At 45.7% G+C, this 15931-nt stretch overlaps 2 protein-coding genes across 8 annotated transcripts; both read right to left on the reverse strand.

The window, feature by feature from the left end:
* Window positions 1–24: 24 nt before the first annotated feature.
* On the reverse strand, window positions 25–2363 carry LOC147959089 (uncharacterized). Its single transcript, XM_087532455.1, has 4 exons — window positions 697–2363; window positions 542–594; window positions 190–388; window positions 25–73 (listed from the first exon to the last, which is right to left on the reverse strand). The coding sequence occupies exons 1-4, from the start codon at window positions 2361–2363 to the stop codon at window positions 25–27; spliced, it is 1968 nt and encodes a 655-aa protein (XP_087388581.1).
* Window positions 2364–10091: 7728 nt separating this feature from the next.
* LOC125518447 (E3 ubiquitin-protein ligase makorin) lies at window positions 10092–15689 on the reverse strand. 7 transcript variants are annotated; one of them, XM_048683284.2, is made up of 9 exons: window positions 15451–15688; window positions 13748–13835; window positions 12794–13653; window positions 12437–12506; window positions 11829–11917; window positions 11690–11747; window positions 10780–10815; window positions 10582–10676; window positions 10092–10484 (listed from the first exon to the last, which is right to left on the reverse strand). In XM_048683284.2, exons 1-6 carry the CDS (start codon window positions 15462–15464, stop codon window positions 11714–11716), a joined length of 1155 nt encoding a protein of 384 aa, XP_048539241.1. In that variant the 5' UTR covers window positions 15465–15688; the 3' UTR covers window positions 10092–10484; window positions 10582–10676; window positions 10780–10815; window positions 11690–11713. The 7 variants fall into 7 exon arrangements, with proteins under 7 accessions (XP_048539241.1, XP_087387855.1, XP_048539239.1 ...); XM_087531729.1 differs by having other exon boundaries at window positions 11690–11917; window positions 15451–15689; XM_048683282.2 differs by lacking the exon at window positions 10780–10815.
* Between the last annotated feature and the right edge of the window lie 242 nt (window positions 15690–15931).

Consider the following 15931-nt stretch of genomic DNA (forward strand, 5'->3'; position numbering starts at 1 on the left):
TTGGTTAGAAGAAAAGTGCTCATACTAAACGTTGATATGGATTGCACCACTGATTTCATCAATGTCTCTCTGCCTGCACATGCCAATAAATGTTCAGACCACCCTTGCATCTTCCCTCGAGCCCTGTCACCAATGTGGTCGAAAGTTTCACTTGTGATGCGCCCCACAGCAGTAGGAAGACCCAGGTACCGCTCGCTAAAGGCCTCAACCTGAATGTCCAGCATCGCCTTGATTGTTTGCCGCACCGAATCAGGGGTGTTTGTACTGAAGTAAATAGCACTTTTGTCTCTATTAACCCTCTGTCCGGAGGCATTGCCATACATCTCCAGAATCGTATTCAATCTGTCCGCACTTTGTCCACTTGCACTGATGAATATAAGACTGTCATCTGCAAACAATAAATGACTGACCCAAGGTGATATGAAGCTAGCTCTGATCCCCCTGTCAATATATCCCCCATCATATGACTTGATCAAAGAAGATAAGCCCTTTGCACAAATTAGAAATAAATATGGTGATACGGGATCTCCCTGCCGCAAACCTTTCGAAGGGGTGAAAAAAGGAAGAAGCTCCCCATTGACCCGAATCGAGAATCTGACAGAAGATACACACTTCATAATGAGTCTAGTAAAACTCATAGAGAAACCCAATCTCAACATGATGGCCTCCAGGTAGTGCCATTCGACTCTATCGTACGCTTTCATCATGTCAAGCTTGACAGCGCTGGAATAATTCTTCCCCTTCTTCCTCCGCTTCATTGTGTGCACAGTTTCGTATGCAACTAACACATTGTCGGTGATCAAGCGTCCAGGAACAAAGTCACTCTGTTCTTCACTAATAATTTCATCCATAATACTCCACATGCGATTAGTGATTGCCTTGGCAGCAATCTTATACAGAACTGGACAGAGAGCTATAGGGCGGTATTGGAGAATTGTCTGTGGATGCCGTACCTTGGGAATAAGAGTGATCGAAGTGTCGTTAAGTCCGGTAGGCATGTCACCCCCATTCAAAAAATCCAAAACTGCTCGTGTCACGTCCTCCTGGATAACACTCCAGTGACGTTGATAAAAACCCGTCGTAAACCCATCAATGCCCGGGGCTTTGGAGGCCGCCATTTGGAATAGAGCCTCCCTCACCTCGGTTGCATCATATGGTTTATTCAAAAGATCATTCATAGCATGTGTTACTTTCACCGGAACAAAGTTCAACAAATTATTAGCATCATAAAAACCTTGGGACTCATACAAGTTCTGGTAAAAAGCTTGCACTTCCTCCTTGTCCTCTCTTTCTGTTGCACAAACCGAGCCGTCCTGGCGCCTGAGATGGGCAATTCTATTTATGCGTTTTCGCACTGCTGCTTGTGCTTGAAAGTAGGATGTATTACGATCTCCTTCGCGTAACCAACGGACACGCGAGTGTTGTTTCATCCATATCTCTTCCTGATGCATAGCCTCCCGGAGTTTTGTGACCGTACGTTTCTCTTCATCTGTCGGGCCATGTCCAACAGACTCACTCCGGAGCTTATTCAACTTTTTCTGAAGCTGTCTCACCGTACGTGTGAGGCACCCGAACTCCTTTGCTCCCCATGGACCAAGAGTGCGCCTGAGAAGATCAAGTGAATCTGATATACCTTGCAGTCCCGGGGCACGAGCATGACCACGCCATGTTTCTGACACAAGCTGATCATAATCCCTGTGTGTTTGCCAAACATTTTCATATCTAAACTGCCATGTATGCTGAGATCTACCCGGCAGAGAAGCTTGCACATCCGCTACAACAAAACAGTGATCCGATTCACATGCCACAAGATGCTTCACTCGGATATACTCATAATGTTGCCCAAACTCCTCATTTGCAAAGGCTCTATCCAGCCTTGCTTTGACATTGGACAGGCCTGCTTGCCTGTTATCCCATGTGTACGCACAGCCTGACCATCCAATGTCTTGTAACATACAGTCATCTACAACCTCCCGAAAAGCTCGCATCTGCCCCTCCGGCCTGGGTGTTCTACTGAAGTGTTCTGATGCGAAAAGCATCTCGTTGAAGTCCCTCATGCACAGCCACGCCGAGTGTGGAATACCGAATAAGGTGCGCAGAAAGCGCCAACTATGATGTCTGTTTTCCACTCTGGGAGCGCCATAAAATCCTGTGAATCGCCACTTCATAGAGTTTTGATTCAAGTCCTTCACCATCACGTCAATATGACTGATACTAAAATTCTTCAGCTCAACTGAAACATCCTTTGTCCAGAACAGACCAATACCTCCACTCAACCCTTCACTGTCGACTGCATAGTAGCCACTGAAACCTAGTCCATATTTCAAAAATTCAACACGCTTGCCTCTAATATTTGTCTCCATGACGAAGAGAAGAGAGGGTCCTTCTTGCTTCACTAAACTGCGAAGCTCTCGAACTGCCTCGGGGTTCCCAAGCCCCCGGCAGTTCCAACTCATGCATCTCATTGGGACGGGCAGGACCGCGCCGCGGTCTTTGCTGAATTTTCAGGTGTAGGCTTCTTCTTCTTTGGATCACGTGCAAACTCTCTCCCATCCCCCTCCTTGTCGTCCAGTTTTCCATCAGATGTGGTTGGGTCTTCTGAATCCTTGTTGTGTTCGTCCTGGCCCGAAGTAAGGAGGAGCTGCTGTTTTGGTATGTAGACTGGATTCGGCCCCTCCTTCCTCTTATACTGCTGTCTGTTCTTCACAGATGAATTTACCTCTACCCCTGCGTCTTCCCTAGAGCAAGAATTCCTAGTATTGTTCTTGCTGCTCTGCTCTGAATTCTGGCTCCGGGAAGAGTTGTAACTAGTGGCTGGTTTTTTGGACTCGTCGGCAGCCCTCAGCTGGGCCCCGAACGGCAAGTCGCCGTTTGCATCTGGGGTCCCCGGTGTAGGGCAGTGCAGCTCCGAGTGTCCAAGGCGGCCGCAGGAGAAACAAAAGTAAGGGATTTGCTCTTACTGAATATCATAGGGATCAACCTTCTTCCTCCTGGCCGAGTCAATTAATACCCACCTTCTTAGAGGCTTGTCCACTTCAATGGTAACCCTAGCCCGCAGATAGCCCCCAATGTGATCAAACTTTGCTAGCTGCGCCTTGGGGTCAATCTGTCTAGCAATAGGTCCAGCCCATGCATCATCACGAAGATTGTATGGGAGGTTTAAAACCCTAGCCCACACTTGGAGCTTGTCAAATTTCAATTCATCCGGCCTCATACAATCTTCAAACTCCGCTAGAATCACAGTGTTTTTGTTCAGGTGCCACGGTGATCCACTCCAAATTCGATCTCTATCTCGTTGATTCTCAAACTCAGCCACAAACATGTTAGGACCAGCAGATCGGAACTGTAGTCCCCTTGGGTTGCCCCAAGCCGGGCAAAGGGCGTTAGTGATCGTCTGGATATGGTACAGATTACGGTGCAAGATCTTGCCTGCCAGCAACCACTTCGCCGGGCCTCCTTCCACACGATCATCCAGAACCAGAGGCGTGGCTTCTTCTTCAGAGATATCCAGCTTCCCCAGCGCCTCTTCCAGATGTGTTCTTGCTGACCGAGGGGAGCCCTTCCCCCCCATCCTTCTGGTTGGCGTCAACAGGCTGAGATGATGCCATCGCGCCCGATCCAAGCCCCGCGCGCCTCGCCGACGAGATCAGCGAGCGCCGTCGTGTTCCACGTCAAAACCCTAATCGCCGCCGCCAGAGGGAGGGGTCCTTAGTTTCGGGGAAAAACTCTTCCCATCTAAGTTGTTTGTGGCAATTGCTCATTGGCCGGTAAGTTACACCTGTAAACACAACACCTCCGTATTATTTTACACCTAATCCAAGCGCGGCCTTATGTTTTTCTAGTTCTGAGAGTGTATTGTTGTGGGTGTTTGAAACTCTACGATACCTCGGAACCTCGGCCCATTTTACCTCTTCTCTACTCCTATAAAAAAGCGAGTTGGTGGTGATGGTGTGCCTGCCTTCGGGCCGTATATACCGTCCGATCTTGAATCTACGGCTGAGATTGAGACCGAGGCATGTTGTACAGAGCCAACGACCAAAACAGGATACTGGAGAGTTATTTACCGAAAACCACCACAGTTGGGGCTAGGGTAACAACTTGATACCACATTCAAGGCAGGGCACAAAAGACCACCAACTTTGCGTCTAACGACTAACGGAGAGCACTGATTGTGTGATAAGCTTCCGAAAACAGCAAAACTGACAAATTGGACCCACCTGTCAGGCCTATGTGGCATGTCTACGTGTTCAAATAGCTGAGTTGGATGTCGGGTCCCGCTGTCAGCCCCCCAACTACTTCTTCTGGATGTATTATTCTAAAAGAAAAACTACGTGTGGAGGAGCGAATCAGGTAGGGGCTCTCTGGTTTGTACGGGATTACTAGCTTCGCAGTGACCGGACTCGGGGAAGACGACCACGAGGCATCAATCTCTTTCTGTAATGTGTCCCTACCTCCTCCATTCTTTCCATGAGGTCCCTCCCTCAGTCCCCAATCCCCCCTTGCTAAGAAATCAGCAGAAAAGTACCCGGAATCGCCGGCACAGGCTCTTTCTTCACCGTCTCCGGTGACGAGCGCCGCTGCACTATCTTCCACTCTGGCGTATCCCAGCCTCCACCTACCTTCCTCGGATCCTCCGCTTCCTCATGAAGCTCTATATGGCATCCAATCGAATCCACACTTCCTTTAGCATGGTTGTCCGCGAGAAACCGCCCCGTCGTCCGCCATTGATGGTGAAGTCACGATTTGCGACGTCTCTAAGTCTTGCTGTCCGCACCGCCGAGCGCACCGTGGCTAGCGTGCGTGTCCCCGAGTCCCCGTAGTCTCGCGCAAGGTTTAGCTGCCGCACCCTGAGCTCCGACGAGATCCACTACAATTTGGGCGATAGGGTGGATCCTCGCCGGATCCAGGCGAAACAAAGGGCTGGGGGTGTGTCTGGGGTTGGATCCACGCGGGCCAGTGGCTGGGGCAGCGACGAGGCTCGTCGGGGTGGGGTGGCTCGCCGGGGTAAGTCTCCAACGGCGGCGGCGGATTTGGCTGGTTGTGTCGTGTTGGTGGAGAAGAAGGTGCCTGGGGGAAAGGGGGGAATCAGAGAGAGGCTGACAGATGGGGCCTTCGGCCACCTCAGCAAATTTATCCATGTAGGCATGCCACATCGGCCTGACAGGTTGGCCCCACTGGTCAGATCCGCTATTTCTGCGACCAAATCTGAGCATCAGTGCTCCGCGTTACAGATTAGGCGCAATTTTGATAGTTTTTTGTGCCCTGGCACAAATGTAGTACTAAGTTGTTACCCTAGCCTCAAATGTAGTAACTTTGGGTAAATAACTCTATTCTAGAGGTTTCTCTCATGAGATCGATTATTCTAGAACCTCTCCAAGTTTCCTCGCCGCCGGCCCCTCCCCTCTCTTTCCCTGCGACCACGTTGGAGTTGAGTTGGGTGAGCATCACGTAGTAAATCGGATTTGGCTTAAGATCTCCCCTGTAACATCACTCCTTCTGGATCTGGCCGTGCAAACTGTCGGAGAAGGAGAACGAAACACGACGATGGACGGAGAGTCAAAGGAGATGACACAATTCAGCCAACACGGCTCACGGGAGGAGGTGCTTGTGGCGGGGACGCACTTCTTGCGTCATCGCGGACCCGATGTCGGCCGGAATCGTTGCCGTGGGAGGAGCCTCGTGTGCGGCGGCGGTCATCAGGGTCGGGGAAGATGATCCCGGCACGGATGTCGTGGTGGCCGAGAGGCAGTGCCGATGGGCACTCCGGTTCCACCTCGTCGGCGTGAACCACGTGCTGAGCGGGAGCAGCGCCGGGCGCTCGGGAGATGGAGATCGATCGAGCCATGACAGACAGCAGTCGGGAGCATGACAGATAGAGGTCGGGAGCAACTCGGAGGGGACGGCCGGCAGCAGCGCAGCGGAGGCATAGCAGGCAGCGGTCGGGAGCAGCGGAGGAGTCGGCAGTCGGCGACCGGGAGTAGTGATTGGGACGAAATGAGAGGAAATCCATTGGGGGCGTTCCAGACCTTCTGGCGCTAGCGTCCGCTCCCCATGCACCAGGCAACCCTGCTTGCCGTCCTAAGCCACCCTTGAACGTCCCAATGGGCAGCGAGCGAACGTTCAAGGGGCATTTTCCGTCCCTGCATCTCCTAAATACTTTGTTTGGTTCATAGGATAGGATTATCATAGGAATAGGAATCTTATAGAAAATGAGATGACATGTATTTCAAATTCTATGAATAGGAATAGGAAACAAAATGTCATTTGGTTAACACCAAAGGAATTTTTCCATTGAGTCTAGGCTCTTTTTTATTTTCCTATGAAATGTGGAGGATAGAAACCAATTCTATGTAAAAATAGAAATCCATTCCTATGAACCAAAGGGCTCTAAAGGGAAAAAATCCTATAAGAATCCTATCCTCTAGAATTCCTATGAAATTCCTCTAAATCAAAAAAGGCCTTTTGTCTTTTTTTAGGGATTCCTTATTGTCCCCTAATGGCCTCAATCGGTATACAATGGCATATTTGAAAGCATAAAACTTTGTAGTTGCATGTTTTAAAATATGAAAAATACTCAAAATAGTGATATCAATTCTCAAAGCCTGAAAATTTGTAGTGGCATATAGTATTCTTTCAGTCCAAATTAATTGATGCGCATTTAGTATAACTTTAGTACTGAATTGAACTAGGTGTGCAGCAAATAATTTGGATCGAAGAGAGTATCAAATTTACTCCTAAATCTAATAGGCTTCTCCCTCAGTGATATCCCACCGGGAAAGATGGCCGTGTCGCCCAGGACTGCACTCCGGGCCACCCCGGTAGGATGTCCAGGCTGCCGTTGCCAAGGACGACGAGCTGCGGTCCTGGTGACGGACAACAACGGCGTCTGCGGGAGACAAAGGGTATCCCGTGTTTATTCCGACGAGCATTTGCAAGCTCTGAACTGTACATATTGCCATGACGAGGCCGCTCCGTATTAATTCTTCGCTTCCAGGGATACGTGCTGCAAGTGGTAGTGCAATAACACTGGCACAGTGCACTGTGTTGTCCCTGCCAATGCTGCTGTGTTCTACCTCCACACTTCACCGATGTGATTCCATCCGTCGGGAGGTGCACGCACATATGTTTCATCCTCAATATTGCTTATGTGATTTGCTTATTTGCTCAACTTCGGGTCTGAAACTGTTGATATAATTTCATTCCCAATATTGCTTAGTCGATAGACTAATCGTTAGCTTAATAATTTATAATCACTTGGGCCAATTACCTGATGTGAGACAGGGAAAAAGATTGTTTAAGAGGCTTAACAGTCTGCTCAGAGAATTCTGCATGGGCTAGAATCAGGGAAATACGGTAAGTTGCATATACACAAAGTTTCGGATAATAGAAGTGTAAATTTGCACAGTACCATTAGAGGAAGTTGTATGCTCAACATGCTTAACCATGTCAAAGCTCATGCACGAGTAATTATATCCTCAGGTTATTCGAATTATCTGGAAGGTGAGCTTTAAAAATTTGTAAATTAGTGTTTCAATAGTTCAGAGTTGCTGCTTTACTACGAGAGCGGCGTTTTGGTGCCCGGTGCATCTGCACCCGGTCAAAAAAAATTCATAAAATTTTTAGAAAAATTCAAAAAAATTCAAAAAAATTAGGGTGGTAGACAATTTGATGCGTGAGGTATGCTCCAATTTTCAAAACATTTGGACTTCTGTGCAGCCCTCAGCAAAAAAGACAAATCAGACCAGAACAGTATATGAACAGTACACATTTTTACAGACCTTCGTTTTGTCTTTTTTGCTGAGAGCTGCACAGAAGTTCAAATGTTTTGAAAATTGGAGCGTACCTCACGCATCAAATTGTCTACCACCCTAATTTTTTTTGGAATTTTTTGAATTTTTCTAGTATTTATTTTGATTTTTTTCGTGAGCGCAGGTGCAGATGAGCTCGGGCTCAGATTCGAATTTTCGCTTTACTACCCGTTTTTAGGTGGATGGTCTCTATTTTAAATCCTGATAGTAATGCACTTTGACAAGTTCTATGTTTGCTGAATGATTCCAAGGCCTCATAGATGCCCAAGGTATGTAACTAAGCATGAATGGGTCTACAATATTACTTCTCTTCATGGTGGCATATGCAGATTCTTGTAGCGGTTAATGGGGTTTGGACTAGAGATAGATCATGTGTTAACAAAAAGCTGGTTGGGGTCATCGCAATTGCCAAATGTGTGTGGACAATTTTTTTATTGTTGCATGCTCTCTGTCCTCCTCAATATGGGACATCATGTAGAAAGTTGGGTAGGGAGAACACCAAGTCTTCTGCAAGGTGAAAATTAGAACGGAACTGCTCTACACACGATGAATTGCATGGACGATCACTGCACGATGGCCCATCGTGTGGTTGGCGCCCGTTTGTTGCCATGAATGAACGGCGTGAAAGGCTTGTCGTTCAAACATCGTCCGCAGACCGTCGTTTGCATAGCACTGCTCAAATTAGAATAAAACGGTTGGCTTGGGCGAGGGGGTTCATTGGTCGGAAAACATATGTTAGATTTCGCTCGGCGTGTACTTATCAACAATATAACATCACTTTGATTGATGTCTTGGTACACCGTACCTTTTATTGTTCAATAGGCTCCTGATACTTATTAGTAAAGAATTCCTACCCGATCATTTGTGATTCCGTAGCAGCATAGCACGGGCATCTTACTAGTCTAATATGAAAAGGCAGAACTACTGTCATTGCCCCTCGAAAGTAAGATGGGGTTCAATTTCAGTTACACCAACGTGGTTCTGGAAAGGACTACAGTGCACGGGGTGTTGCTCGGTTGGCGAAGGGTGCGTTGACGAAGATGATAGGTCCGGCTAGCCTTAGGCTGGTCAGCAAGGGCATCTCCAACGGCTGTAAGATAGATGTTGGTAAATTTGTCACCTAGGACATAGTGATGATGTGACATGTAATAAATATGAAGAGAGAGAGAGCAAAGTTGTATTTAAAATAACCAACAACCTTTACACAAGCTCCAAGGTGAAATAGAGAGCAACCACATTTATTTTCTCATCATCTATTGGATAGCTTACATACTCCATCCGTTTCTTTTTGGTCTGCATATAAACTTTGGTCAAAGTCAAACTTTGTCAACTTTGACTAAGTTTATAAAAAAAATATCAAGATTCACAATATGAAATCAATGTTGTTAGATGCATCATGCAATTAATTTTCATACCATATAGGTTTAGTATTGTAGATGTTGATATTTTTTCCAACAAAGTTGGTCAAACTTTACACAGTTTGACTTTGACTAAATCTTATATGCAGACTAAAAAGAAACAAAGGGAGTATAATTTATTGAAGTGGTTGTATGATAGCTTGTTGGTTGATGACATGGACATTTTACCAACAAGACTAACATACAATCTATTAGAGATGCTCTAATATAGGTAGTAACATAGATGCCACATAAGCAAAAATAGTGAGATGGCACGTAGTTAATGAGAGAGACAAATAGAATAACATAATATATTACCATCACATAGCGTTTCCCAAATACAAAATGAGTCTACAAAGTAATGAATAAAGACATATGTTACCACATATATGAGACTGCCCACTATGAAGATGGTAATATAGACTAGTAACATACTCTCCACTATGACCAGCCTTAGTGGTGGTGAATTGCCAGAGCAGTAAAACAGGAAGGGGAGGCAAAAAACACAGGCGGATAGTTTATTTTGAAGCTGCTTGAGCTCCATCGTTATGGCGCACGACATATACATATACTGATATACCTCACTGTTACGCCTTGCTTGGGATGGGATTGCTAGGCGTTATACCTCACTGTTACGCCTTGCTTGGGATGGGATTGGTAGGCGTTACGCAGCCTTCAGGGAGGACGTCGTATGCTGAGAATGGACAGTTTTTTGTTCCATGACCAAGATCAGGAGCATCTGGTCCAAGATCCCTTGCGTTACACAAGAAAATGCAAAATTCACATTACAAAAATATGGTGGAGCTAGCGGAATTGTTGGTCTTATATCATGAGCTAAAAAAACTAATAAAATTGCATGACCAACCAAATTTCATGGGCAAGCATCTGACCAATCAAACTTCATATCATCAAGTATGAAGCATATTCTTTGAATTCTTTTCCTTTTTCCTCCAGCGTACACGTTATACAACCAACCAAACGGTCTCAGTTCACCAGTTGGTGGTGCGGTAGCCTTCCTCAACAGGGGAATGGCAGTTTGGAAATGAGTATTACACACCGGTCGTTCGCACAATGGCCAGGTAACGTTCTACCGAATCACTGGTGACCACCCAGGAAGCAACACAAAGTGCATACAGAAAGGCGTTTCAGCAGTTCTAATTATTGTAATTTTTTCTTTTCACTTTTCAAGCATACTCGCGGCATAACTTCTTTTCCATTGTTTCACTGGTCAATAGTGCTACAAGGTCATCCAGGTATCCGGCAGCGAACTTCGAATTTTCTGCATTAGCGAGCAGTGCTGAAGTTAGGCACAAATGGTTATGTAAGAGTTTATGCATGAGACAGGAATGATAGCTTTTTCAGCACAAAAGGATTGCCTTTGTATGTTTGGCGACAAAGCAACCACCAATAAATTGGAGATAAAGCAGCAGTTTTCCAAGATGCCTCGATTTAAACTGATGTCTTCGGAATACTGCAAATATTTTGTAGACAGCGAAATCTCAGAATGATTGATGCCTGGATGCAAATTTTCCAGTTCACTTTAACTCTACTACTTAAAAAGTACGTAATGTTACCATTTCACCTTTCTTCACACCATCTCTTCGTCCAACCTTTCATGTATATGATAATCAATCACTTTAATTACTTACCTTCTGAAGCAATTTCACTTTAATTTACTTACCAAACTTCTAATTGAAATATAAGGTAATTCACGGTCAGAATTCGATGAACATTTATTTACACAATCGCATTATTATTGACAGGTAAATCACAAGCTAACTTACTAGAATATTTATATCCCGTTGCAACGCATGGACATTGTTCTAGTCAACTGATTATAAGAGTAGTTTGGTAGAAATAAAACAACAAAAAAATAAGAGAAGAATGGATGCAGTGCTGTTAGTGAATGTCAGGGGTCGTGATTGCACAAGTTCGATAAAATCAATTCAGCCAGTGGAAATACGAACATAACTACAAGCACTGAAATTGATCAGTGGAAGGTTGGAAAAAGCGCTAGGCGTAAGCAAGGCGGTTGACCTTCGCCTAGCGCCTAGGTGGTGCTTAAGCACCCTAGGCGCAACCTTAGGCAGACGTACAATTTTGACTACCATGTTGTATTTGGGATATTATCGATATCGATTTGGAGAATATATGTGAGTAAACTACCAGCTATTGCAATTGGAATATGGCCAATTTGGTCTGTCAGTGCAGTATGACACGATTTTTCACTCGAGTGGACAATTTCTTACTTGCCATGGCTAGAGTTTCGCTTATGCCCTAGGCAAGGCATTTTGTCATTGCCTAGCGCTCAAGCGTGCCTAAGTGCCTCCTAGGTGTTGCCTTTTCCAACAGTGGAACAGCAGCATGACTATCTCCCACAACAGCAAATAAATGACAATAACGATGGAAAATGGGCATTACTTGCACGTGACTTCACCAAAATAGTATAATTGAGTTGGTTGCATACCCCCCAAAAGAACTTACATTCGATATATATGCAGCAGGTCCCTAAAGATGCAACCGGCCGAGGAAGTCTGACAACCTAGAATGTGACAGCAATACAGGAGAAAAATAAGGAGAAGTAAAATATGCAGACTGCATAAAACAGATAGATAACACACACCTAATGTTCTTAGCAATAAGTGTACTTCCATCATCACAATCAAGATGTCGCAGTACGACTTCTTCCAAGCGGCCATCTCTGTAAGCATGCTGCAAAACATAAACGATACAAGATTGAGTCAAAAATAGAAGACAAATAAGAGGAAAGACCGATCAATTAACATTGCAAGCTACAACAATCATATCCACAGTTTCTACACTAAATGAAGCTATCTAGGAAAATAATCGGCAAGAAATCAAATATCATATCCCCTACAACACATGCAAACTTGAACATAACATAAACTCCAACCATGGTCTACACATTCCAATCTTTATCCACCAAATAACTAACAAGGACTATTAAGCAGTGGTAACTGAGGAGTGCATAACTGATGATAATACTAGAGAGGACACAAAAGACTCTTGGAATCAAAACAAAGTAAATTGGGTTGTTTCCAGTAGACCAACAGACAGAGGAGAGGGTTATTATTAGCTACCAGTGTTCCGAATAAACGAGTTACTGCCAACAGCGATGGGATGGAGCTGGCCTGGTAGTGAACTCAAACTATATGGATAGGGCAGGCAGATGTGTATTCACATGTTTATAGAATGTAAGAAGTATGTCACCTTGTAGAAACAGCTTGTCCCGAAGGGGCAAGTGCCCGTTCCGAAATCAAAGTACTTGCAATCTATTGACCTGCAATGGTATACTTGTAGGTCAGACAGTAGAATGATAATCAAGTACTAAGGAGCATAGTATGTTCATGTTAAATCACTTCCATGAAACATATCGGCTTGAATATTCAAAAGAGAAGGAAATAAGAACACGTGAGGCAAGATAACTAGAAGTGCCATTTGTAGTAAATTGATACGGCTCATTCATCTAAGTATGGATGAGTTCAATGACTGAAATATTTGTAGCATTCTAGTTTTACTTATATAAGCTGGGGCACAAGACCACAAAACAGGACAAGCCTATCTTACTTGAGCTTTGCTTTGTAGTTTTCAGTGATCTCCAACTTTTCCTCTTTCGAGAAGTACCAAAGAACACTTGGAATGACATAGTACGAAAGTTTGCGGCATATTGGGCAAGCTCTCAGTGCTGAGTTCACATCCATACCAGATGTAGGAGAGTTGCCACGCCAATTTCTTATGCATGAAATACAGAAGGGATGATCACATTCAGATAATAGTCCGAATTTCCTTTCAGCAGCAGTAGGCTTTGAGAGCACACGGTCCAAGCAGACACTGCATTCTATTTCTTGGCTACGTTTCAAAGCCTCAAGACGCTTGTGGTTTTTTTCACATAGCTTGATATGCTCCTGCCTCTCATCAGGACGATAAGGATGCAAGCACATTTTCCCACAGAACGCACACAAATCCCCATGCATGTGAGGGCACTCTTCCCCATACGGGCAGTTACCACCAGCAGCAAAAGAACAAATTGGCATATCAGCAAGTTTCATGGAAGTTTGGTTTTGCGCAGTTTGAATGGATGACCAGCCAATCCCATCCTCTGATACACTGTCAAGTTGGACCTCATTCCTCCATGCAGGCTTACTTTCAGAAACTGCCAGCTTATCCATAGATATCTGTTGCCGTTGGTTGCTTGAATTTGTTTGGTGTCCCAAGTGAAGAGGACGTCCAGAACTTAAAAGTTGTGGAGATGTAGATGCAACATGTGTCGCAGTACTTGATGATGGTGGCGGGCGAACTGGGGAATTACGTGTTGCGATACTTGATGATGGTAGTGGAGGCACTGGGTTGTTACGAGAAACCTTGACATGGTCATATCTGCAACGGTTACCATAAGAGCATGAGCCTCTCTGGTAAAACGTGCAAACCTGCACAAACAAGCATCATAGTAAGGAACGCTACAAGATATGCATTGTGAAGTCTGGCAACGAAACTAGATCCGCATCCATAGAAACACGTTACATTATTTGCTTGGTCACTCCAGTCGTGGGAGAACTCACAATACTCTCCTTTCAAGCAAGCACCATGCATGAAGAACTTGCAAAGAACCCTGAAGGAGATCAGTCAGAACAAAAAGACATGTAAGCTAACTATCAAATTGTTAGTTCCATCTCAGGAAGGAAATAATCTGACAGTAGAAAAAAATGGAATTTCGGGAGCAATCTCCTGCCCAATATTGCTTCTCTAAGCAAAATGTAAACTGATGGTAAAGAATGCTGCAGCAGTTAATGCTTAGATAGATAACTTAGTTAAGAATTTGAAGTTATGTCTCACGAGAGAGGCTAAGATTAGGTTAAATCTCTGTTTCCCCTTTTTTCACACTTCATATAGTTTTTACCTTTTCTGTTAACAGCAGTAAGTATTTGCTATACAGGACAAGAGAACAGGGTTCCAGGAGAATACTCCTTACAAGTTAAATGGAGAGCGTAATAAGAATATACTCCCTCCGTTTCAAATTACTTGACCCATATTTATCTAGACACGGATGTATCTAGACACTAAACAAGTATAGATACATCCGTATTTAGACAAATTCAAGTCAACTAATTTGGAACGGAGGGAGTAGTTCGTGAAGAAATTTGCATCTAAGGAGCATAGGCCCTAGCTATGCAAACACATACTCCCTCCACTCCATATTTGTTGTCGCTCAAACAGATGTATCTAGCACTGACATACGTCTAGATACATTCGTTTCAGCGACAACTAATATGGAACAGAGGGAGTACTTATCGCTCTACCTAAGTTCCTTCTGTGCTCCAAATTTGTACGCTCGTTGCTTTCAGCATACTTACAAAAAGGATGTCACTATTATTAATCAAAGACATCGTCACCATTGATTTTGAAGAACTTCCCACTACATTTCCCGCGTCAGCATCAGTATTCACCCACCACTAAGTATGCACAACATACAGCAAGGTTAATTGAACTTTCAGTCGCAAACCCACAAAAAATGATTTGTTAAATCCTCGGAACCCGTCCCCAAGAATAATCTTGTGATTGTAGAACCAAGAGGTAACATATACACCACAATCGAATCGAACTGAAATCAGTTCTTCGAATTCAATCTACACAGATAACAGCATATATAACAATCCAAAAACATTTTTCCCAATGGGTACCATCTGAAACCCTAAATCGTGCAGAATCGTAATACTATCATCGATACCATCAGCTGCTAACAAACAAGAAGTAACTGGACTCTAGGTAGGCTTTCCCACCACACCCAAAGCGGCGGGACAAAGAGCGCTACAGATGGAGGATGTGAACATGGTAACGCAACGACAGGAATGGAGGCATAATCGAAGCTCCGGGGAGTTAAAATCTCGCATCGTGTCAAAGCGCATCACATTACATCAGCTTACTTACTCCCGTGGGCGCCTCTACCGCGGAGGAACATCTCGGCGCCAAGCTCAACCCCCAATACTAAGCACGAAACGCGTGTCCTCACCTCCGGCTACCCCCAAATCCTAAGCCCCAGGCAAAATTCTCGAAACGAAGACCCAGGCAAGCTCGACGCAGCTCAATCCATCCAGGGCTCAGCGGCACCCCCTGCGGGAAGCCAGCACGCGACACCGCCGCACGCGAATCCCTACCGCTACCGAATCCACGCTTAGAACCGCGCGAGACAGGGCGCGCACACAATCGAATCGGGGGAACCGCGTTACCTCTTGGTGGACATGGCCGGGCCGAGCGGATGAGGCCCGAATCCGGGCACGCGGACGCGGGGTACGCCTTCGCCGCCGCCGCCGTCGCGGTCGCGTCTCGTCGCCTAGGGCTTGCTTGGGTTGGGGGGTCGCGCGGCCTCGGCCTCGGCCTCCTGTCTGTCTGTCTCGCTCGCGCCGTCTCGTCCCGTCGTCTCGCTTTTTTTGGGGAGGGGGGAGCTCTGCCTTTCTGCGGGGGTATCGTACCGGGGAATGATTCCTAAAAACGGGTGGCGTGGGAAATGACGGGTCAGGCCCCGGGGTGGGCGTGGAGGTGCGCCGTGAGGCCTGGGCACGGGCGTCATTTGCCCGACCGCGTCCGGAGACCGCTCGGCGATGCGGCCTGAAGTGAAACGGGTTGTGCTGTGGGCAGGTGTGAGTGTGAGTGTGAGGGTGAGGGCCTGTTCGGAGTCCCCCGCTCTACCGCTCCAATCTTAAAGTAGGT

Source organism: Triticum urartu, chromosome 7A, assembly GCF_056163025.1.
Source record: "Triticum urartu cultivar PI428250 chromosome 7A, HENAU_Tu73, whole genome shotgun sequence".
NCBI classification, from domain to species: domain Eukaryota; kingdom Viridiplantae; phylum Streptophyta; class Magnoliopsida; order Poales; family Poaceae; genus Triticum; species Triticum urartu.